The sequence below is a fragment of the Rhinoderma darwinii genome, chromosome 5 (genome assembly GCF_050947455.1).
Source record: "Rhinoderma darwinii isolate aRhiDar2 chromosome 5, aRhiDar2.hap1, whole genome shotgun sequence".
NCBI lineage: Eukaryota > Metazoa > Chordata > Amphibia > Anura > Rhinodermatidae > Rhinoderma > Rhinoderma darwinii.
In genome coordinates, this window is record NC_134691.1 from 301129743 (window position 1) to 301155007 (window position 25265).

The following is a 25265-nucleotide window of genomic DNA, read 5'->3' on the forward strand; positions in this document are numbered from 1 at the left end:
TGATGTGACTGCCTAGCGTCCAGCGATACGTAGTGAATGGTAGAGCAGAGACCTTACGGTCTCCTGCTCTACCATTGGATTCAACTGTATCTGCGTCCTGAAGATGCAGACACAGTTTAAACTGGGAGAAAATAATTGATAAAAACCGATATTCGCAAGATGTCAACTAATTGTGCTGAATTTCGATTTCGTATTTTTCGATTAATTGCCCAGCCCTAATATTAGCAAAACATTATATAACAAAAACTATATTTGTAAAGTTACTTACATTTTTATTCACATTTAAAGGGTAACTAAAAACATTCGACAAACATCTGACATGTTATAGTGACATGTCATAAGTTTTGATTGGTGGGGGTCTGAGCACGGAGGCCCACACCAATCGCTAAAACTAAGCAGCTGAAGCGCTCAGCAGCTTAGTTTCTGTTCGATACATTTATTTCCGGAAAAAGCCGGAGTACGGGCTCAATAGAAAGTCTATGAGCCCGTACACCGCTACATCGGCTTTCCGGAAAAAGCCGAACAGAAAAGAAGCAGCTGAGCGCTCACACAAGCACTTCTGCTGCCTCATTTTAGCGTTTGTTGGGGGGTCTCAGTGCTCAAACCACCACGAATCAAAACTTCTGACATGTCACTATAACACGTCAGAAGGTTGTGGAACGTTTAGTTACCCTTTAAACCGTAACATTTTGTAAAAAGGTTGAATTACACCTTACCCTTTTTTTTTTTATCAAAGGGATCACCAGGACTCCGACACGAGCTGTTATTTGTTGCAATTCGACCCCTAAGTGGAGACCTTAGGGAATGCAATGTATGGAAGCGTTCATTAACCACACATTACCACACGGTCTATGGGTATGCTTCATATGTAAAGGTCATAGACTGGCTTTACGGACATGCAGCCTGGTCAATACAAACCAGCTCAGAGAACATAATGGTATAGGAAGCAATATGAAAGGTTTCTGCACTTCCCAGTCATGTCATGAAAAGCCCCTTCAAGCAAACTAATTTGAATAAAATAATAAAAAAGTACAGATTTATTATTGGTCACACACCTGCCCCCTAGGCTGACCAAGTTATTTTCATACCTTCACCCCAATTAAACATTTTTTGATAAATGGAAGAAATACCTACAGAAAGATTTGTCGGGATTGCCTCAGAGGAGTGTAAATAGACGCCTATCAGATATAAAGGTTTGTGACGTCACAACCCCTTTAAGGCACAACAGGTTTCCTTTTTCATCCAGATTTGAATGATGTCATCTTAATTGAATACTCTGGGCAAAACCGAAACACATTTAGGCCAAGTGCGTGACATTGGTATTTCAAGAACGTCAAAGTGTGTAATTTACCGCCCCCTCGGGCCCTGGACTAGGCATAACACAGAAGATCTGTTTTTCCGGGAAGTGTTACTTTAAAAGACTTAATCTCATCCTTGAGTGTTGTTACACAAAGTGTCCAGCAGAGGTGATTGGTCAAAAAAGTGAGTAAAACTTATTGCTAATGTATAACAATTTCCCGTGATATGAAATAGACTCCATTCACGTAGGAGCAATTTCATAAAAAAACTAAATAAAAACAAAAAACAATACATTCAGCAAGCATGGTATAAGGGTGCACTCGTTCTTAAAAGAAGAAGAGTTCTGAAAGGAAAAGTATTTTAAACAGTAAATTGAAAAAATATATTTACTTACAATGACATCAAACTTGGAATAAATATCTACTACTTTCCCTGAAATCAAAAGAGAAAAAACAGAACTAGTTATATATGCAGCTATATCAGGTCTTCAACAGTATTCTCAAGATGGACACACAGGGGGGAGTTTTTTAGGACTGGCGTCTCATACGTCAGTCATAAATTACAGAGCGCTACAGTAAGATGTGACTTATTTAAGAAAAGTTGCTCGCCTCTTCATAAAATTAGGCGCATCTCTAGCCTTGTGTGTGCCAGAAAGTAAAATCCAGGCCAGCTATCAGCTAGTGTAGATTTGCGCGACAATGGACTCCAATTTCTTGCATACATGTTATTTAAAATTTGTCCGGCTGTGGAAGCCCCCGCCTTTTTGGTAAAGTGTCGTGAGCGGGGTAAATGCCACAAAAGTAGCAACGTGCAACTTTTGCGCCTTTTCTACACCAGCGTAGAAAGATTAATAAATTCCCCCCAATATGTCCTCTTTATTATTATTATACTACACAGATTACAGAAAATATTTTGGGAAATATTAAAAGGGTTTTAATGCGGCTTTATGATTTAAAAACTAAAAGTTAATTTTTTTAGGGGGGGGGGGGGGTAGGAAAAAAAAAAAAACTACAAGTCCGCCAATCTTTTTCTATGAAAACTTATGCTGTTCACTAAATTACGTGTTATCTTTATTCTAAGGGTCAGTACGATTACTGCGATACCAAATATGTATAGAGTTTTTACTACTTTCGCAGAATAAAAACAAAAATTAATTGTTTTTATGTCGCTGCGTTCCTAGAGCCATACATTTTTTCATTTGTCAATGTAGCCCTCCTGTAATTGGGATTTTTCTTTTGCGGGATGAGGTTGTTTTCATTGGTACAATTTTGGGGTACATAGGACTTAATTAACTTTATAATTTTTTTTTGGGTGGGGAGCGGCAAGGAAAAGAAAGTAATTGTGGGTTAAATAACTATAGTGTTCAGGTCGTTATAATTGCAGAAATACCATATATGGGGTTTTTTTTACACTTTCTAAATCAAACTTTTTGTGGGAAATTTTTTCTGTGCACTTTTTTTTTTTTTTTTTTTTTTTAATGAACGTTTTTAAAAACTGTATTTACTTATTTTTTTAGCCCCACTAGGGGACTTCACAAATATTCTGATCGCTGATAGAATGCTTTGGTATACTTAGTACACCAAAGCATTAGTGAATTTTAGCGTAAAACTGACAGCAAGTCTATTAGGTCGTGCCTACAGCCATGGCAGGCCTGGAGACCTTCGTTAGGCCCTCAGCTGCCATGGCAATTAATCAGCAGCCCACAATCGCATTCGCAGGCCACCGATGGGTGACAGCGGAAACAGTCATCAGAAACCGGAAAATACAATCTTCTCCCGACACTTATTCCGATGTGCCGTAAAAAGACATTCTTCGGGCAATAGGGGGCTTAAAAATCCTTACTAATAAAGACAAATATTATGGCACACATATATATATAACTGATACAATGGATAATGTCACCGATCTATAGAATAATAAATGTACTCATTTACCCGACTCGTCCACAACCGGCAATGCAGAAACTCGTCGTTCTACAAATATATTCAAAGCTTTGATGATGGGAGTGTGGGGATGTATGAAGGCAATATTGTGGTATGTCCCTATCCCAAGTTCCTCTAGGTTTTTCTTCATGAAGGCAGGCTTTGGCATTTCGGACACCTGTAATTGAAAACGAATTACAACCAGTTTATTATGTGGTCGCACAAAGCGTCCACGAAGCAATCGCACAAAGCGTCCACGAAGCAATCGCACAAAGCGTCCACTAAGCAATCGCACAAAGCGTCCACTAAGCAATCGCACAAAGCGTCCACTAAGCAATCGCACAAAGCGTCCACTAAGCAATCGCACAAAGCGTCCACTAAGCAATCGCACAAAGCGTCCACTAAGCAATCGCACAAAGCGTCCAATTTTCCAATACAGTTCTGTATTAATTCATCAGGGTTTTCAAGATCTCTGCTTGTTGTTGTTCAGTAGAAACCTTCATTCTTTACTTCCAGTGGATACAATTTTGTCCATGGTGATGTGATGGACACGGATGCTGAGATAGTTAGAGGAGACACATACTTCAACATGGACAGAATTTTATTCACTGGAAGTAAACAATGAATGTTCCTACTGAATAACAACAAGCAGAGATCTTGAAAGGCAAGAAAAACTAATACATTAAGTATATTGCAAAATTCTATAACTTTTCATTATACAGACAATAACATTAATTTGCTGAAAGCGGACAACCCTTTTAAAGAGGCTCTGTCACCAGATTTTGCAGCCCCTATCTGCTATTGCAGCAGATCGGCGCTGCAATGTAGATTACAGTAACGTTTTTATTTTTAAAAAACGAGCATTTTTGGCCAAGTTATGACCATTTTTGTAGTTATGCAAATGAGGCTTGCAAAAGTCCAAGTGGGTGTGTTTAAAAGTAAAAGTCCAAGTGGGCGTGTATTATGTGCGTACATCGGGGCGTTTTTAATACTTTTACTAGCTGGGCGCTGTGAAGAGAAGTAACATCCTCTTCTCTTCAGAACGCCCAGCTTGTGACAGTGCAGACCTGTGACGTCACTCACAGGTCCTGCATCGTGTCGGCCACATCGGCACCAGAGGCTACAGTTGATTCTGCAGCAGCATCAGCGTTTGCAGGTAAGTCGATGTTACTTCTCTTCACAGCGCCCAGCTAGTAAAAGTATTAAAAACGCCCCGATGTACGCACATAATACACGCCCACTTGGACTTTTACTTTTACACACACCCACTTGGACTTTTGCAAGCCTCATTTGCATAACTACAAAAATGGTCATAACTTGGCCAAAAATGCTCGTTTTTTAAAAATAAAAACGTTACTGTAATCTACATTGCAGCGCAAAATCTGGTGACAGAGCCTCTTTAACCGTGTGACATGACGTATTCGCCTCTAAATACTAATTATATATATTATCTACATGATAAATGTAGAAATTAAGTGCTCAACTCTAGTCTTACGGATGGTGAGACACATACCTATAGTGCAGAGTATAGGACAGGGGAGAAATGTAAATTGATGGATAAAGAATGGACTAGTCACACTAGCACTAAATATACCGAACACTATTTTAGTTGATGAAATCGTATAATGAATGAAATTTTTGGACAACTCTTATATTAACGCCATTGTTCATAGAGTAAAATGATTAAAAGCGCGCTCTCCTTCTGCATTTTAAAAGCTCAGCTAAGCTGTTAGGGGCGTGTCTGTCAACAAGCTTGTCGACTGTTTCCAATAAAGCTTTGGCCTATAATACAAGCGGTAACCAACGACCACTGAGCGATACGTAACTAAATGTTTTTACAAAGATATTCAACTTCTATGTAGATTATGTCTAGAACTGTAAAATGGTTAAAGAGTTTGGGCTCGGAACAGGACTGGACAAAAACGACACAGAACTTCTGGGAAAGCATTTTTTTTCGGCTGTAGTACATTCCCATGACACTTATCAAGTCTGTAAGAGTGCAGAGAGAATTCCGGCTGAGGTGCAGTTATGTGCCCAGACTGATGATGTTAGGAGCCATAACTCCAGATGATTCCTACTTATAAATAGACAATCACAAAAAAAACAAAAACGAAACATTTCTTTACTTACAAAAAGCTGAAGAAACTTGAGGATTCGCTTGTGGGTAAGTATATAAAGTGCATTCCCGCTGACTGGGTCGATCACCGGCAATCGGTGGATTTTGTTTTTGATGAGTGAATACACTGAATCATATAAGCTGAGCGGGAATCAAACAATGTTTAACAATATTACCAGAAAGCACAACATGACGAGTTACATTATATAATACTAATGTTGGCTAGCGAACACAATGACACCAACTTTAACCAATGTTGTTTCACGTTTCAAAATGCTGTGGGTCCTAATTTCTTAAAATTCTCTTTCGGCTGGAATCACACAAAGCATTTTGACTATCTGCAGCCACCCCTTGGGGGAGCTACAGTGTTATTGTCCAGTTCAATGTATAAATAGTATGCAGTTAACTCCCCCTATTGGTTGCTGCAGATGGCTAGAATGACGTGTAAAATTTATTCTGCAGGTCAGTAGGATTACAGTGATAAAAAAAATACTATATAGTATTTTTTTATGTTTTACTATTTATGCACAATAAAAAAGACATTTTAATTATTTTTTTGTGCAGCTGCCACACCCTGCAGACGGTACGGGCACAGCTTCTAAGCCAGCACCATGCCTATGACGTATACTTCCAGCGCTTGCCACCAACTACATAGCGCCAGGACTTCGATGTACAGTTTAAGTCGCCAAGGGCATAATCTTAGTTGTTAAAAACCCCCCCCAAAAAAAAAAAAAAACCTCCATGCGGAATTTCTATTTGGAGGAACACTAAACTTAGAAATCAATGATATCATGCAGAGGACACAGGGGTGAATTTCCTGCTGATCTGTTCAATTTTTGTCTAATGAATGGCTGTGGGGGCAAGGCTTAATAATCAGTGTGTCCTACTGCAGACAGGGCAGAGCGGGGAGGCTACTGCTGCAGCCGGTTGTCGGATAGAAGGACATTAGGATTGAGAAGAGGAGGGGACGACGACGAGCCTGATTTTTTTGTACATTTCATATGTTTAGTGTTCCATTAAATATAAACAAAATGGCAATGCGGGAGTCCTTGAGGACATCTGCTTTGTAACAAGAAGACTGCACTAATGCAAATCCATTCATCTATATCCCTACCTTGCATCTGGAGTTATATTCACCAAAGGCTTGAAGGTTTCTTGCAAATACAATTCTGCAGAAACATAGTAATGTTAGAAATAGTCACACGGATAACAAAGGCCAATCACTAGCTAGGTTATTACTGTATACCCTATAGTGGAAGACTTCACCCTATATACACATTACTGATTATACACTTCATAATTGATTTGTTTAGCAGTAGCAGAAAATGCATCAACCAAATGTATGAATAAATGCAGTACAAGGGATATGATAGTTTGAATAGTCTTTTTTTTTTTTTTTTATCAGAATGAAACCCCAAAGCAATCACATTAGTAAAGACACAAAACATCTACTCCCAGGACAGCATTGTAAGAGGTAAAAAAAAACACCTTAATGATAAAGAAACGTTCTTACCCCTCCAGGTCTCGATCTTGTGTTCCTCTAACTCATATATCTGTACCTATAGTGCGAAATACAGAATAGACGCAGATTTATTTTTTCATTTCCCATAGCGGATATAGCGCCGACACACGCTGCCTTGCTGTACACAGATTGTAATAATTCACGTCAACAACAAGCCCTCCCCTTGTGTACTAGTCCCGGAGGTCACAGTAGACACAGGTCTGAATATGGAAGCGACAAACACAAGATTGACAGGCATGGAGAGGAGGAAGAGGGAGGAGAGCGCTCCACAGCCTCCAAAATGGCGAATGATCTTCTTGACAGTTTCGGAACAAACCTAGACTTCGAATCATTATATGACACCTCAACGATAAGAATCAAATATTAGTTCTCATTTATTAACCTCTTAAGAATGCAGCGATTTGTTTAATTTTTTTCATCTCTGCATTCCAACGTTATAGCTGTATGAGGGCTTGTTTTGTCTGACAAGTTGCATTTTTAAATGGCACCATTTGGGGTACATATAATGTATTAAACAACTTATTAAATGGACACTAATGGTAAGTTCACACAGGGCAGATATGTTGCATAAAAAAGGTACACAGCATATTCGCCCTGGCGGCCGCAGAGAATTCCATTGGAAAAACCACACCAAAATTGTAGCGCAGTTTTTAGGCCAGAATGTTTCCGTTTGGAAAACAGAGGATAAGTATGGCCTCCTTTTCTTCTGACTTCCTACAGATCGTGCTTCCTGGGATGAGATTTCATCCCATGTGACTGCTGCAGCCTGTGATTGACTGCAGTGGTCACATGGAATGAAACGTCATCCCAGGAGGCCAGCCAGGACGAAGAAGCCCAGAATTCTAAGTATAAAATTTTCCGTTTTTTTGCGCCAGAATTGCAGCTTTTCCGCCGCAAAAAATGTGAATATTAATTCAATGGGGAAAACCCACAACAAAAAAAAGTAGCGATTACGCAAATACAAAAAAAACAAAAACGCACCGCAGGTAATTTGAGCGTTTTTTCTTATTTATTATATCCACTCTGCTTCTGTACTATGCTGCGGATTTTCCGCAACTAAATACATTGCAGAAAATCTGCAGTATTTACGCTATGTGTGAACTTACCCTAACTTTTCAACAAGTTTTGTATAAATAGAAGAAACTTTGTAATATATCTGAATAATGAAAAAGGCCTATGTCTCAATCGTCTGAACCCCCACCCTCTCATAACTGTTCGCTCACTCTGAATTTACTACTTTTTCTGTCTCCTCAAGACAAGACGGATTATCAGCTCAGGTTACAGCTACCCATAGAAGTCTATGGAGAGGAGAGGGGGAGGAGGGACCAGAGTGTGAGAGAGAGAGAGGCAGAGGAGAGCGACACAAAAATACATTGCAGCATCTTCTAGTAAGTGATAGATCTCACCCCAGTGCTGGATTCTTAGCTACACTGCTGTATCTATGTTGTTACGGAAGAGGCGATAGGAATTTTTGTTTTTATTCTCCTAATAAAGCATTTTGTAAAGGCAAATTTTTTTTTGGGTAACTTTTTTAGTTATGATCACTTACATAATACACTGGAATACTTATGTAGTGCAGTGTATTATGCCTGTCAGTATTATAATACTAAGGTGTTAAATGGCTGGGATCAAAGCTAGCTCAGATCCCGGAAATTGCAGTAGGGTGGTCAGTGGTATGTTACAGCTGCCATTTGCTGCGGATGGCGCAGGCTCATCCCCTGAGCCTGCATCATCACTGTGCCGCACATTTACGGCGATGCGTGGGAACTACCAGCTGCAAGCACCATAAGGGCATAAGTGGAAAAATATCATCACTTATGAGTTGATGATAGTTCCAGTTTGGATCTCATAGTTGCATTTCCTGAAGAGCGGTCATCAAAAAGGCCAGACCTCCTCCTCCTCTGGTGCTTTGCATCAAGTCTAAATCAACTTAGCAGAACCTAAAGATACAATACAAAATTTTTCTACTATGGCGCTCCATGCAACTTTACGGGAGTTACGGAAACAGTCGAACGAGAGCTGCAATCCCCAGAAGATTGCTATTAACGGGTTGGTAGCACAGGGGGTGTAATTGTAAAGTCTTATCTCTTCTCACCTCGCTCGTCCTTCGTTATTTCTCAACCAAAATATTGATAGAAAATCCTCAGATGCTTAAGCATCCATTTTCTCCAGAGCCACTAAAATAGCTCAAGTGCTGGTACTCACCATTGGAGACTTGTAGTATCGATGCAATATATTGATGAAATCGGTAATTGTTAACATACCTGAAATAAAGCACAACATGAATTGGTGAAACCTACTGGAATTCAACTGTTACGTTCATTGTCCTTAAAGGATCTAGAAATATAATGCAGACTGACACATGGTAGAGCCATGAGACCCAAAATAGATCTTCAAATGCAATGGCGTCTCTTTATGGAATAGGCTTGCGGCCAAGTATGGATAGGACAAAGACAATTTATCCCTTTGAACTTTGGTGTTGGCGGAGGCCTTCGAGTACAAGGAGAAGAAACAAGTATATCCTTAACCACATCTAACCTGGCACTTGATGCAAACATAGACCGACTAAAGCTTTCCCTTGTTTTTGACATATTAAATAGACCCAGTTCATTGGAAAGAACAGCCATGCTCCGAAGAATATACGGTAAGTGGAAGCTTTGGCTGGTCAGACAATTATGACCAACAGATCAGAATGGTTGAAGGTAGAAAGAAGTTCTGCTCTTCTCTCATTTTGTGGTTGAAAGCCCATCCTATGACTTCTAGAGTTTGGAGGCCCTGGGCAGTTGCCCATTTCCCCTGTTTTGGTGCCTCTACAGTCTGGTCCACAGCTGTACAAATGCCAAACTTGAAAATCAGGACAAGTCAAGCACAAATGTACGATAATGATTAAGATGTAGGGCTTTTAGAACTATTGTCAAAGCGTCTCTTCAGGTCTCATCGCCCTCCTGATCTGACAGAGTGGAGATACGTTAGTGGACACTAGGCAGGGCAGTTGAACCACGTAGAGAATATTGTGAAGGGGTCTTTGGCAAATTTACCGCCCAGAGTGCACTAGCATATCTTCATGCCAGTTGTCAGATGGGGTGGAAGATCAGACATTAAGATGACCAAATCCCAGAGAGGAGTGCTGCTCAGCAATGCATCGTGTAAAGACACGCTCCGAGCTCCAGGGTAACAGACAACTAACGCCATGCTTGTAAATAGTCTTTGTGAAGGAGTTATTTATATAGACGTCTTTTATCAACATCATTTTCCAAGAACCTCTCCAAACCTACATTCCAGATCAGAGAAGAACTGTATTTAACTCAGTCTCCATGGACGCACTTTACACTCCCTGCAGATGTGCAGCGAAATATAAAATTAGAAGCTCATTGGTTTTGCGTATTAACTTTCTATATAGTTCTATTAAGCAGTGGGTAATCTTCGAGACTTCACACCGTAAATTTTCCAACTGGTGCAGCTTGAATGCTATATTTAGTGATTTTATGAATAAGTTAGATAGTATTTGCATTCCACTGTAGCCGTCTATCACTATTCTACGCTGTTATTATAGGGGACCCTTGTTTCATATTGCAGGTTTCTCTTAAAAAAGTGAATGTGCAGATGGGGGTTGTTACTGGAAGCCCCCAGGGATAACTGGTTTCAGCGGGGAAGCTGCGCTGTTTAGGCTTTTTCACAGTTGGTTGTGAACACAGCTCTTGTCTTTAGAGAACAGAGGGGACTCCGGAGTTTGGGTCCTCCTCCGCTGTAAGCTAAACGTGCCCTAAAATGGCATAAAAGAAAATGGTTGCCTAAAATAGGTCACACTACACTGCTCCGATTCAGATATAGAGACATCATTTACAAACCTGTAGAAAAAGAGTCAATGTACCATATGTGCTTCCTACTTTTTTGGGTTAACTTTTACTTCTTAGGCTGGGCTCACACGACCAATTTTCAGACGTAAACGAGGCATTTAATGCCTCGATTTACGTCTGAAAATACGGCTCCATACGTCGGCAAACATCTGCCCATTCATTTGAATGGGTTTGACGACGTACTGTGCCAACGACCTGTCATTTTACGCGTCGCTGTCAAAAGACGACACGTAAAATGACTGCCTCGTCAAAGAAGTGCAGGACACTTCTTGGGACGTAATTTGAGCCGTTTTTCATTGAATTCAATGAAGAACAGCTCAAAATTACGCCCGTAATTGACGCCTCGCAAAACGCGAGTACGAGCAATTACGTCTGAAATGCAGGAGCTGTTTTCTCCTGAAAACAGCTCCGTAATTTCAGACGTAATTGTCGATATTGTGTGCACATACCCTTATTCTGTGGAAAAAGGTTTACCAAACCTGATATGTGACAACATTTGCAGTTATCTTTCATTATGTAATCATCTCGTCATAAGGCCCTGTTCACACACAGGTTTTTTTAAAAAGTTTTTTTGTTGCCGCGTTAACCTGCGGCAAAAAAAACCGTCTGAAATGGCCTCCCATTGTTCAATGGCAGGTGGAGGTATCTTTTTCCCTTGAGCAGAAAAAAAACGCTCGTGGGAAAAAGCGACATGCCATATCTTGAGGCGTTTTCCGCCTCAAAAACCCCTTTGAAATCAATGGGTAAATAGAAATAACGCTGCGAAGGTCTGACGTGTTTTATATAAAAAACCGCAGGCGGTTTCTCCCATTGCCTGTTGAAGAAATAGGTAAAAAAAACACGTCACAAAATTGTGGCAAAAAAACGCCTGTGGTGCAAAACCACTTAGAAAAAAAAAAAAAAGAGCCGAGTTTTCTAGGCAGAATTTTCTGCCTGCAAAAAACTCTGTGTGAACATAGCCTTAGGGTATGTGCACATGATGAGAGGCTTTTACGTCTGAAAAGAGACTGTTTTCACGAGAAAACAGCTGCGTAGTTTCAGACGTAAATGCTGCTTCTCGTATTATGCGAGGCGTCTTTGACACCTGTAATCTTGAGCTGCTCTTCATTGACTTCAATGAAGAACGGCTCAAATTACGTAGCAAAGAAGTGTCCTGCACTTCTTTGCCGAGGCAGTCAATTTATGCGTCGTCGTTTGACAGCTGTCAAACGACGACGCGTAAATTACAGGTCGTCTGCACAGTACGTCGGCAAACCCATTCAAATGAATGGGCAGATGTTTGCCGACGTATTGTAGCCCTATTTTCAGGCGTAAATCGAGGCATAATACGCCTCGTTTACGTCTGAAAATAGGTCGTGTGAACCCAGCCTAACAGTGACAGCCGTAGGACCCCCCAGTAACAGAGACCGCCACTAACAGAAAATAAGCCATATGTAGTACCAATAGGGTAAGTTCACACGTAGCGTAAATTCTACTGACTTCCTGCAACATATTTAGTTGTGGAAAATCTGGAGCATAATACAGTAGCAGCAGAGTGGATGAGATTTGAACAAATCTCATTCACACGCTGCGTAAATGATAAGGAAAAACGTTAAAAAAATGTATCTGCGGTGCGTTTTTTTAAAATCCGCAGCATGTCAATTGTATTTGCGTAACCGCAGCTTTTTATTGCGGGTTTTCCCCATTGAATGCAATGGGGAGGTAAAACCCGCTACAAATAGCAGATGTTGCAATTCTTGCAGTGGAAAAAGCAGCAAAAATCGCAACTCAGAAAAAAATAAATCTTCTACTTAATTCTAAGGCCCCATGCACACGACCGTAAAAAAAAATCTCCGGAATTGCAGACCGTAATATGGTCCGCAATTACGGATCCGTTCAGTTCTATTGGCCGCGGACACATTTCCGTATCGCTACGGAAGGGTGTCCGTGTTGTAGAACTGTGCTGTGAATTATGGAAATTGTCCTACTTTTGTAATTTACGGCCCGTGCTCCCATACGTTGCATGGGAGAACGGCCCGAAAATGCGGGCTGCGGATGTCGGTGATTACGTGCACGGCCATGTGCATGAGGCCTAATACTGTGTTTCTCCGTCCAGGCTGGGCTCCTGGGACGATGTTTCATCCCATGTAACTGCTGCAGCCAATCACAAGCTGCAGCTGTCACAAGGGATGAAACGTCATCCCAGGAGGCCGAGCTGCAGGACGGCAGAGGGACATGTCACCATGGCTACAGCTAAACATGAAACGACTTTTTATTTTTTTTCTATTTTTCCACAGCGGACATTCCGCCCAAAAAACTGCACCACAATTTGGTGCGGTTTTCCGCCTGAATTTCATGCAAAGCCTATAGCGGATACACTGTGTGCCTTTACGCAGCATATCTGCCCTGTGTGAACATACCCTTTGAAAAACGCCAGCTAAAGAGACGATGATCTAATAATTACTTTCAATATCATTTGTTCAGCAGACACAGATGATTTACTTTTACTAGTAACTAGAAATGCTTATAGACCAATAATATATAGCGTACTATACAAGAATTAGGGGTCAGTAGGAAGTCATTTTTATCCTGTAGTGCAGTGCCGTGAACCCTGCTGCTTCGTATGCCAGGTGCTGCGACAGCGGGCAGAACAGCGGCCACACAGACATGAATAAAAAATATCAGTTTTAAATTAAGGAAAAAACAAAAACACCTGCCCTTAGGAAGAAAAAAAAAGTCAAAGAATGAAAGAACCATGACAGAACGGATTGCAACTGTTGGAATGGATCTCACCTACAAAACTCTGGTTTTTCGTTTCCCATAATGGAGCAGCTCTGACACCATTAGCTACCAGGGCGAAGAAGGCCTTCTTTACCTGCAGAGGTAAGGAAGACATAAGATTGATTTTTTGTTTTCATTTATAGCAAAAAACATTCTAAATTAGATGGTATAAAACTGGGTTGAATAAAGTTAGACAATTAAGTAGAAAAAAACAAAAAAAAAAAAACGGCTTAAGGATATAAAACTGGGTGGGAAGTGAACCCATGGACGAAGTGTTGTTAGACAGCAGGGCGTTATAACTAGTGAGCAGACAATGCAAGCAGAACCTGCAAACTCATAAAAGAGGTGGTCTCATAAAAAGTTAACCCCTACCCATATGTCCTATTAGGGGATTATGTACGTCAGAGTAGCAGAGTCGAGCGTACATGTTTAAGGGGAAGTCCAGAGAGAAAGCCATCGTCTCAGCTAGCATTCAGCCAATGACTGTTGTGTGCGGTCAGCTGTCTGGCAGCACACGTATAAATAAACACCTCTATATACAGCGCAGGTTCTGAGATCTTGGCTCAGAAACCGCATCCGCATGCAGTGTGCTCTACACAGCTGGCAGGTGTACACAGTCATGATCCAGCAAAATTCTGCCAAGGCCAAACAAGATTTAAAAATGGTGGCTGGAAATGATTATGTGACCTAACATGTGAAACAAGTATTTTTTTTCTATAACCGTAGATTTTTTTATTTTTACATTTTCATTGTACATGGTTTTGAGGATCGAGGAAGTTTTACTTGAACAATATTTTAAAGTACATATACAGCATGACTTTATCTGTAATTCTAAAAATGAGGTTTATAATTTGTTTTTTTAATACAAGTTGTGATAGTTAACCCCTTAGTGACCAGCCTATTTTAGGCCTTAAAGGGGCTCTGTCACCACATTATAAGTGTCCTATCTCCTACATAAGGAGATCAGCGCTGTACTGAAGGTGACAACAGTACTTTTTATTTAAAAAACGATATTTTTACCACTTTATTAGCGATTTTAGATTTATGCTAATGAGTTGCTTAATGCCCAAGTGGGCGTATTTTTACTTTAGACCAAGTGGGCGTTGTACAGAGGAGTGCATGACTCTGACCAATCAGTGTCATGCACTCCTCTCCATTCATTTATTCAGCGCATAGGGATCCTGCTAGATCCTTATGAGATGTCTTATACTAACACATTAACAATACTGAAGTGTTTAGACAGTGAATAGACATTCCACAGGATGTTTATTCACAATCTCTGCACTTCGTTACTGTTTCTGTGGTAGTTACAGCAGAGCAAGCGTGATCTCGTTGTAACCTGTCATTTACAGCAAGATTACGCTTCCTCTGCTGTAACTACCATAGAAACAGTAACGAAGTGCACAGATTGTGAATAGACATCCTGTGGAATGTCTATTCACTGTCTAAACACTTCAGTATTGTTAATGTGTTTGTATAAGACAGCACATACTGATCTAGCAGGATCCCTATGCGCTGAGTAAATGAATGGAGAGGAGTGCATGACGCTGATTGGTCACTGATTGGTCAGCGTCATACACTCCCCTGTACAACGCCCACTTGGTCTAAAGTAAAAATACGCCCACTTGGACATTAAGCAACTCATTAGCATAAATCTAAAATCGCTAATAAAGTGGTGAAAATACATAGTTTTTAAATAAAAAGCATTACTGTCACCTACATTATAGCGCCGATCTCCTTATGTAGGAGATAGGACACTTATAATGTGGTGACAGAGCCCCTTTAAGGACCAAGATATTTTTTGAGTTTTTCCATTGTCTCATTCAAAGAGCTATAACTTTTATTTTTACATTGACATCGCTGTATACGGTCTTGTTTTTTGCGGGACAAGTTGTATTTTTTTAATAGCACCATTTTAGGGTACATATAATTTATTGATTAAGTATTAACTTTTGTTTGGGGGGGGGGCAATAGAAAAAAAACAGCAATTTCGCCACTTTTTTGTTTCCTAAATTTACTCCGTTTACCATGTGGTATAAATAACACAATAACTTTATTCAGCGGGTTATTAAGATTGCAACTATATCAAATTTATATAGATTTTGTATGTTTTACTACTTTTACATAGTAAAAAACACTTTACACGTTACGGACGCGGCGATACCAAATATGTGTAACTTCACTTTTTTGTTGTTTTTTTATTAATAAAGCATTTTGTAAGGGGAAAATGTGGGTTTTTTAATTTTTTCCCCCCACTTATTTTTTTTATATTAACTTTATTACATTTTTTTACATATTTATTAGTTCCACTAGGGGACTTCAATATGCGATCGTCCGATCGCTTTAAGAATACACTGCAATACTTTTGTATTGCAGTGTATTACTGCCTGTCCGTGTAAAACGGACAGGTATCTGCCTCTGGCATGGCCTAGCAGGCATAACTAGTGGCACACCTGGGGGTCTTTATTAGGCCCCCCGGCTGCCATAGAAGACACCGGCACTCTGCGATCACACGCAGGGTGCCGGTGGGATGAGAGAGAGAGCTCCCTCCCTTAAAAACCCCTCAGATGCGGCGCTCCGAGGGGTTAAACGGGTGAGATCGATACGGATATCGCTCACCCGTTCGAGCAGGGATGTCCCCAGCCTGCAGATTTAACGGCCCCCTGCTCTATTTATTCCAATGCAGCGCAGTAAAAAGGCTATTGCATCGAAATAAAGCCAGATAGTGGCCGCCATAAAAACACTAATGGGCGGTCACTAACGGGTTAAAATGATACGAATATCCAAATATTTTTTTTGTCATTTGTGAGGTATGCCCCATAAGGGTCAGTTCACACTAAGTTTTTTTATGCAGATTTTGACACGGAAACCATGTCGGAATCTGCACCAAAAAACTTCCCAAACTGCCACCTGATTATTTCAATAGGAGGTTTTGTTTTTTTTCCCTGGGCAGCTTTTGGCTGGTTGCAGAAAAGAATAAATAAAATTGGGACGAAAAAACCTGCGGCGCTGATTTGCTGTATAAAAAAAACCACAGAAAAACAACCAGCGTCAAACAACGCTGGCAGTTCAAACTCTGCTTCAAAATTCCTAAAGAAATTTGAGGCAGATTTTTTTTCTGCCTGTCATAAAACTGTGAACTAGGCCTAAACCCAATTTTTTTTTACTTATGCTTTTTTATTAATTAAATTTACTTTATTATTTTTACATTATATATCTAAGCTACTGTTGGTGTATGTATTAGTATGCCCTAACAGCAGGCAATGTCAGACAGGTTCAGGGTGCTAGATCATGAAGGTAATCTTAGCCGATGTTGGCACCGGTTTATATATGTGAAGTCAAGGAAGAATTTGACTTTTATCTACACCTGACCGTGGAGTTTAAGTAGAGTTCAGAGATTTCTGTAATGAACAGCTTCACAAATTCCAGGAGCCAGGTATCCAATGCACCTAGACATTTGCTTCTCATGCCTAATTTTTTGGACGGTTTTCTATTGATGTTAATGGGAGTTCTTATCAATGGCCGCGGGCAAAAAATGCAGCGAAAATCAGCGTGCAGGCAGGAGGAAAATCTGCCTCAAACTTCCAAACGAAATTGAGGCAGAATTTCCACCTGCAAAAAACTGTGTGAACCCAGCCTTAGGGCAGATACAGACGGACAATGCGTTTTTGCACGCGCAAACAACGCAGCGTTTTGCGCGCGCAAAAACCATTTGACAGCTGCGTGTGTCATCCGTGTATGATGCGCGGCTGCGTGATTTTCGCGCAGCCGCCATCATAGAGATGAGGCTAGTCGACGCCCGTCACTGTCCAAGGTGCTGAAAGAGCCAACTCTTTCAGCACCCTCGACAGTGAATGCCGAACACAATATCGAAAAACCTGTTGAAAAAAAAGAAAAAGTTCGTACTTACCGAGAACTTCCCGGCCGTTGCTTTGGTGACGCGTCGTTGGTGACGCGCCTCTCGACATCGGGCCCCACCTCCCTGGATGACGCGCCAGTCCATGTGACCGCTGCAGCCTGTGCTTGGCCTGTGATTGGCTGGAGCTGTCACTTGGACTGAATTGTCATCCCGGGAGGTCAGACAGGAGGAAGAAGCCGGGAGTTATCGGTAAGTCAGAACTTCGGTTTTTTTTCTACAGGTTCATGTATATTGGGATCGGAAGTCACTGTCCATGGTGCTGAAACAGTTTAACTCTTTCAGCACCATGGACAGTGACTATCTCCTGACGTCGCGTACCGATAATTTTTTTGCCGGGTTCGGCCAAAACGAGTTCGGCCGAACCCGGTGAAGTTCGGTTCGCTTGTCCGGCTTCGCTCATCGCAAAGACACTCCGTTTGGATGTTCGGAAACAGAAAAGCACGTGGTGCTTTTCTGTTTACATTCATCCTTTTGACAGCTGATGCGCGGTTTCAGTCGGTTCGCACGGAAGTGCTTCCGTGCAACCTGCGTGGTTTTCACGCAACCCATTGACTTCAATGTGCGCGTGATGCGCGAAATACGCAGAGTTATTGAACCTGTCGCGCTTTTTGCGCAGCAGACAAACGCTGCGCAAAAAGCACGGACTGTCTGTACTGCCCCATAGAGTTGTATTGGTCCATGCGTGCCGCGTGAAAACCACGCGGCCCGCACGGACCGAATACACGCTCGTGTGAATCCCCCCTTATAGAGGCTCTGTCACCAGATTATAAGTGCCCCATCTCCTACATAATCTGATCGGCGCTGTAATGTATAGAACTGTGGTTTTTATTTTGAAAAATGATAATTTTTGAGCAAGTTCTGAGCAATTTTAGATTTATGGTAATTAGTTTCTTAATGACCAACTGGGCGTGTTTTTACTTTTTACCAACTGGGCATTGTGAAGAGAAGTGTATGACGCTGACCAATCAGTGACCAATCCGCCTCATACACTTCTCATTGTTCTAGCCCAGCATGATCCACAGCACAGTGTGATTGTGCAGTAAAAGAAGCAGGGCTGGAACAATGAGAAGTGTATGACGCTGATTGGTCACTGATTGGTCAGCCTCATACACTCCTCTGTACAACGCCCAGTTGGTAAAAAGTAAAAACACGCCTAGTGGTCTATTAAAAAACTAATTAGCAGAAATCTAAAATTGCTCAAAACGTGCTAAAAAAATGATCGTTTTTCAAAATAAAAACCACTGCTGTTATCTACATTACAGCGCCAATTAGATTATGTAGGGGATAGGGCACTTTAAAGAGGCTCTGTCACCACATTATAAGTAAATAAAGAAATTTTTTAAAAAAAGGGGAGTTATCTAAATGGTTTTCTGAAGTTTACAATCCACATACATATACCATACATACACTGTAAAATAACTGCTGTGGTATGATATAAGTTTTGGGCAGCTGAACATCATTCATAAAAGAATCCAGCCAATCAATCCACCAGGAACTAATGACATCACTACAGACCAACGATCCAATAATTTAGAGGTTATAAAAACCCGTACTGTCTGCAGGAAGAATGTTCCTACACCACAACCAAAATAGTAGAATTGTGTCTGCAGTTCAAGAAGGACAAGAAAACATTTGCTTGTGGTTAAACGTCGGCACAAGACATAATATAAACTCTGACCCATAAACCGACCAAAACATGAAAATTAACAAAAAAATAAACAAAAACAAAAAAACAAAGGGAAATCAACAGAAAAAAAACAAAACAGCTTGAAACTAATAAGTCTTCAGACGGCTTTTAAGAATTTTAAAACCTAGGAAAAGGGAATTCCGTTCTTTGAAGATTTTAGAGAATAACAGGAAGGATGTCGGGCTTTGAAGGAGAAATCCCTGACAGTTTTGTGCATGAAACAATTGTTCCTAACAAGTCTTAATGCTCAAACAATAAGCAACCGCGAAGAAACTTGTGATCACCTCAAAAAAAAAACAACAATAGTAGGGGGCAGGAATGTAGTGCGATTCATGCCCCCTTTCATCCCTCACAGACACTAGGTCAAGTCACAAGCATTGTATAACTCCCCCGCCCTGGTTTGACTACACAACAACTAGTAAAGTGGATTACATTCAGAGTAACGAGAACTCGCTCGTTTGTCATTAACTGCATCTTTTATGATCAGTTTGTCGGCAGCACTTCCGCTCGTGTAAATAGGGAATGTACAGTCGATAATAATGTAAACTGTATGAGGGGGGCGGCGGCGGGACTAACCATTGTGTGAAAAAAACGCACCATAATTGCAACATACGAATGTAGTAAACTGGAGTTGATCAATGTGCTTTGTCAATCAGCACGTTTTACGGGCGATTTATCGGCACTGGCCTGATAGGAAGAGAAGTCAATGCATACAAACACAGGGCCGCACCGTCCATGAGACGAGATGAGCCACCACCCCCTCCTGCACTAGAATTGTACCTGCGTCTATAGGACGCAGATACAATTAGGAGCAGAAGCGCTGAATGGCCAGGCACGTTCAGCGCCTTTCAATGATGTAAGCAGCGCGATGTCATCATTGCGTTGTCAAATGACACGGCAGGCAGCCTGCCAAACATTGCCTTTCATCAACGCAGCGTTGAAAGGCGCCGATTGGCCGGGCAGAATGACCCACCCTGCCACTCAGCGTCTTTTAACACCACAAGCAGCGCGTCGTTCAGCCCAGCAGACCTGCATTGCATGAGGATGGCGCGGAAACAGGTTTACGAGAGTATGTAAAGTTTTTATTTTTCTGTTAAAAGTGTGAGGGGCTGTATGCGGGGCACGCTCTACGAGGGGCTGTATGCGGGGCACGCTCTACGAGGGGCTGTATGCGGGGCACGCTCTACGAGGGGCTGTATGCGGGGCACGCTCTACGAGGGGCTGTATGCGGGGCACGCTCTACGAGGGGCTGTATGCGGGGCACGCTCTACGAGGGGACGTATGCGGGGCACGCTCTACGAGGGGACGTATGCGGGGCACGCTCTACAAGGGCTACTATCTACAAGGGTATCTACGTAGGGCACTATCTACAGGAGCCTCTATAGGGGGCACTATGTATGTGGGGCGGTATCTACAGGAGGCTCTATGGGGCACTACAAGTGTGTGGGACACAGTGTATGGTGCCATTATAGTCAGGGACACAGTGTATGGTTCTATTAGAATTAGAGGTGCAGTGTATGGCACTATTATATTTAGGGGCGTTGTGTGTGGCACCATGAGAACTTTTCTGCACCTTTAAACGAAGATAACGTTTGAAAAGTGAGAAGCTGAAGTCATCTGAGCGGAAAAATGCAGAAATTGACCATGGCCGGGAGAAGTCATCATAGAGGTCTGGAACGGATGGAGACGTCACCCATGAGTCACTTAATGTAAATGTTTATTCTTCCTCTAAATCTGTACTGTAGTCACTGTATGATCTGCAGCGAGATAACGGGTAGTATGATTTTTTGTGAGGCTGCTAGTGATGTAGAACAGCCATGGGGATGTCAAAAGATCTGAGGGGCGCCAATTTAATTTGCACCTCAGGCAGCAGAAAAGCTAGAATTGACCCTGTACAAACACATACACAATTCAATATAAACATAAATAATTAGATGGAGAACTCACTTGTAACGTAGTGTCAAACACAACAAGTTTGGAGCTGGTGGGCACAATGTCATAACACTTGTGGGATTTCATGAAGCGCATGTATATGTCACTCTCCGATTCTTCAACAGCTAGAAGATACAAGTCACGGTTAGAAATGTCTGGATGTGTACGAGACCATAATGTGGTTACGGTGTATACATACATGGAAGAATCTATATCTACACGCACATACATACACAAAATATATATATATATATATACACACAAACATGTACACATTATTACATACATACACAGCCTTATAGTTCATCTGTAATGTCATTAATAAAGAGAACTGCCTTATTCATTTATATATTCGTATAAACTTGAAATTAAGAATATTTACACATATTTCTTCCGTATAAATGCAGTTTTGTTCTAATTTTTCATCCACGCAGGAGACACGCCATTTACCAGTCAGTGCCCCATGGAGTACAGAAGCGTGAAGAAGGCTATTTATCGATCTATAAATAAATGTAAGGCGCTGTAGCCCTCAACTAACACTATACATCAGAGATTCACGGTCTATACAGTTCACCTCCTGCTCATTCCCTAAAGAAAATCACACAACATACGACCACATCCTCGGGTATAAAAGCGTTGTCATTTAGCGCTATAGATAAAAAGGTACGGTCTGGTGATTCACCGACTGCTGCAGAATGGAGGCGCGATGTAGTACATGCCAAGCATCATAATGGAGGAAATCTGGAATCAATGTAGAAGATGAATAAAAATGGTGAAGTTGCCATTAGCAACCCATCAAGTCACCGCTCCCCCGTAGCCTGGGGCCGCACTGCACCATGATATGTAGTAATGAATTGTGCTGCAATATTTGTACCCTCTTACTTTACCGTTCGTTTTTCTTGCCAAAGCAACTAATCAAGGCTTTGACAGGCATGCCGTGTACATGGCAGGTAGAAACGCCAGCTGAGTGACTGACCATACAGCCTGTAAGATGCCGTGTCGTCTCATCTAGACTAGAAGCTCTTACTGGCAGGGACCTCTTTCCATTTACTTAATAGTATGTGAAATGTGAGTTAGGCTCTGTTCACACTTCTGAATTATAACTCCAACGGAAGACAATAACAGGGAATTTACGGACTCTCTCTGCAACCTTACGTCACAGGTACCACGTTTGCCAGTGTATAGGCATATAATGGCAGGCATCGTCAATTAGACCCTATAGTAAAAAAAAAAAAGTTACCGGTATATTTTTTTTGCTTTTACACTATGTCTCTGTATGGAATAGCAGAGTAGAACATTCATCTGGCATATGCTGGGTGAATGGTGCCTATGGATATGTTTGGCGTATAACTTTTTTTTATGTCCTTGTGTTTTTATTTTTTTCATTGGTTGTGTTTTCCAACCAAAATGTCAGGTTTGCAATGATAACAAATCGTGGCACAAACCCCCCCCCCTCCCCCCAAAAAAGCCTAGGTAACTACGACCCAGCTGGCAATTACCTCCCCATGCTCCATTTACATGCACATTTGCCTTTATGTATTTGCATATTAGGCGAAGTTCACACTAAGTTTGGACAAGTTGAGGCATATGTATACTATCAAAAGGGATGTATTCATATGCAGCTATATGTTTACACAGTTGAGTACATCTGCTATTGACTTCCATTGTAGGATAGTATACCTTACCCCTTTTTATATTAAAGCCGGCCAGGGGATCACATAGCTACTGCGTGTCCAACTTCAGAAACTCCTGGAGTCCAGCTGTTATTGCCGTGGAGTGGCCATTGCAGTGGAAATATAATAATACATAGACAGGCCAGGTCTGCCAGAGTGAGACCCATGGTTTACCGCAGCACTATGCTGTGACTAATGGACAGGGACCTGAGAAGCCCCTCTGATGTCCATATTCCTTAACAGGGCATATGAAAAGGGGGTCGTCTTCATGAGAAAATCCTTTTAACGTGAACATTATTTATTCCGGGGTTTGATGGCTACAATCTAATGTATATGTGGGAAGGATCAAAGTAACATGGCCCATTGTCTGTGTTCCGTTATATATAATGTCCGGCTGCAGAGTTATCAGATGAGGACACCACAGAAGTGCTGAACCTGCTGCGTTACAGACCCCTACAGTATGAGCGCTCACGTCAAGCCAACACGGATATCCTATTATGTGCTAAAACCCATCAAAGGAAGTGCAGAGAAAATCATTCTGCATTATGACAAAGAATTCCTGATGGGGAAAAAAAAAATCTTAATCCACAGACGCTGCTTTCCCATAATTACCATACTTTTTGGCAATTAAGATAATTAGGTTTTGTTCCCAGGATATTTCAGCATGCCCAGAATTTGTTCTACAAAACACAAATGGATTTGACTATTTTTGACATGCTGTAAAAAAAAAAAAAAAAAAAAGAAAAGTAAATAAAATATAGAATTTCTGCGGAATTAAAGCCGATGTAGATAGCCACTTTTGCACCCCATGTATTTATAGGTTACTTTTGGAGAGCATAGCTAAAATGACAGGTCTGGATTTCCGGAGACAGCGTCTGCTACAATTTGGTCCCCAATGATCTCTGGGCCGGTTGTATCGGTCAGGACGGAAATTTATCTGGGCAAGTATTCTTCCTCTATGGACGATATAGAACTGAATACACCCCTCTAAATATACATAGCCAGAGGCATTGACCGAGTGGAAAAAAAAAACACCCGTCCCCTAACCATGTTTTCATGTGCTACATTATACTGTAACCGAATATAAAATATGTAAACTAAAAACTTTCATTTGTCTGTATCATTTTATTATAAGTTCTCATCAGAGTTAATATGCGACATCACTGAACCCCCTCAAATCACTGCTTTTCTACCATGTGGCTCCTAGGCATATGGGCACAGGCATGATTGTGCCCTGTGCACCCCTTAGGGCTACACCAGTGGCCACTGTCCTATGTACATATCCCCCTTACATGGAACAGACTGAGTAAATTAACATGTGGGAGCAATGCATAGAAGGTGTGGGGCTGAGCAGAATGTGCATGGTAACTGGCCAAAAGACCTCTCAGTGGATTTACAAACTGGGAGATTTATTACATTAAGACTGGCATTTCAAACGCCAGTCTTAACCCTAACTAGGTTGGATTAAAATTCACCAAATTTATAAAGAGATGCATGCGCCTCTTAATTTGGCGAATTTGTGGCTGTTTGTGCGCCAGAAATTCAAATCTACGCAAATTTTCACTATAATTTACAAGAATTTATGGCATAAATTATAGTAAATGCGTGGGGCTGACTCTTGCTCCAGGCCCCTCCAGCCTAACCGTGCCCACTTTCCAAAAGTGGCGAGAAAAGTATTTGCAACCTTTATACGCCACTAAAGTTGCGTAAAGTTTCATAAATTCCCCAATACGTCGGCTATGTGCAGCATAGATTAGCGCTATCTTCTGTCTTTAGGTATTATAAATTTGTTAAACACTTGCTGGCCCCGCCCTGCTTAACTCCGCCCACTTTTAAAAATAAAAAGTCGTATATTACAGACCAAAACGTGGCACGCAACTTTTCTAGGCCAGAAAATAGTAATCAATTATTGGATAACTCCCCCCCCCCCCCCAAATGCCTACAGCTCAGTTTATCGATTACAGCAGATTATGTCTGTTACATGTATTTTATATATCCTCCCTCATCATCACCACAAGCGTTATCCCACAAGAGATTGCTATTCTTTATTAAAAAAAAAAAATAACTCCTGTTCCTTCACAGGTCACAAGGAAATTGTTCATTTTATGACACTGCCCAAGAAAAATAAGCATCTCATGTATGTCATCGTGTCACTTACACCAGAAGGGTCACTCGTGGTTACAGCGAGGATTCTGTGAGCGCTGCCATCTGTTCTGTCAGCATCTACCAGCTTCAAATTCTTAAAATTTCTGAAAACAGCAAATATGCGATGATGCAAAAAAAAATAAAAAATAAATAAAAAAAAAAGAATAATAGAACAGGAAGTCGACACGGTGATTTGATGTAGAAGCCGTATGGCAGCGGATTATTTGCGTTGCACATTGTCTGTCCAGACTTGCAAATGGAAAATCTGTAGCAAAGACTGGTAAAGCCGGGTTCACACGTAGCATAAATACTGCGGATTTTTCACAACGGATTTCATTGCAGAAAATCTGCAGCATATTCAAGTAGCAGCAAAGTGGATGCGATTCAAATCTCACGCTGTGTAAAAAACCTGCCAAAAAAACAGTTTGCAAAT

At 41.2% G+C, this 25265-nt stretch overlaps 1 protein-coding gene across 6 annotated transcripts in view; it reads right to left on the bottom strand.

Annotated features, from left to right (window-relative positions):
* Positions 1–25265, bottom strand: part of PRKAG2 (protein kinase AMP-activated non-catalytic subunit gamma 2) — a 321755-nt gene that overhangs the window by 7377 nt on the left and 289113 nt on the right. For all 6 annotated transcript variants that reach the window (XM_075827366.1, XM_075827367.1, XM_075827368.1 and 3 more), the window contains 8 exons: positions 21030–21139; positions 13489–13570; positions 9065–9123; positions 6851–6896; positions 6452–6506; positions 5352–5478; positions 3234–3399; positions 1694–1731 (listed from right to left, as the gene is read on the bottom strand). In XM_075827366.1, the coding sequence (XP_075683481.1) occupies positions 1694–1731; positions 3234–3399; positions 5352–5478; positions 6452–6506; positions 6851–6896; positions 9065–9123; positions 13489–13570; positions 21030–21139 (683 nt within the window). The remainder of the gene's footprint in view (positions 1–1693; positions 1732–3233; positions 3400–5351; positions 5479–6451; positions 6507–6850; positions 6897–9064; positions 9124–13488; positions 13571–21029; positions 21140–25265) is intronic.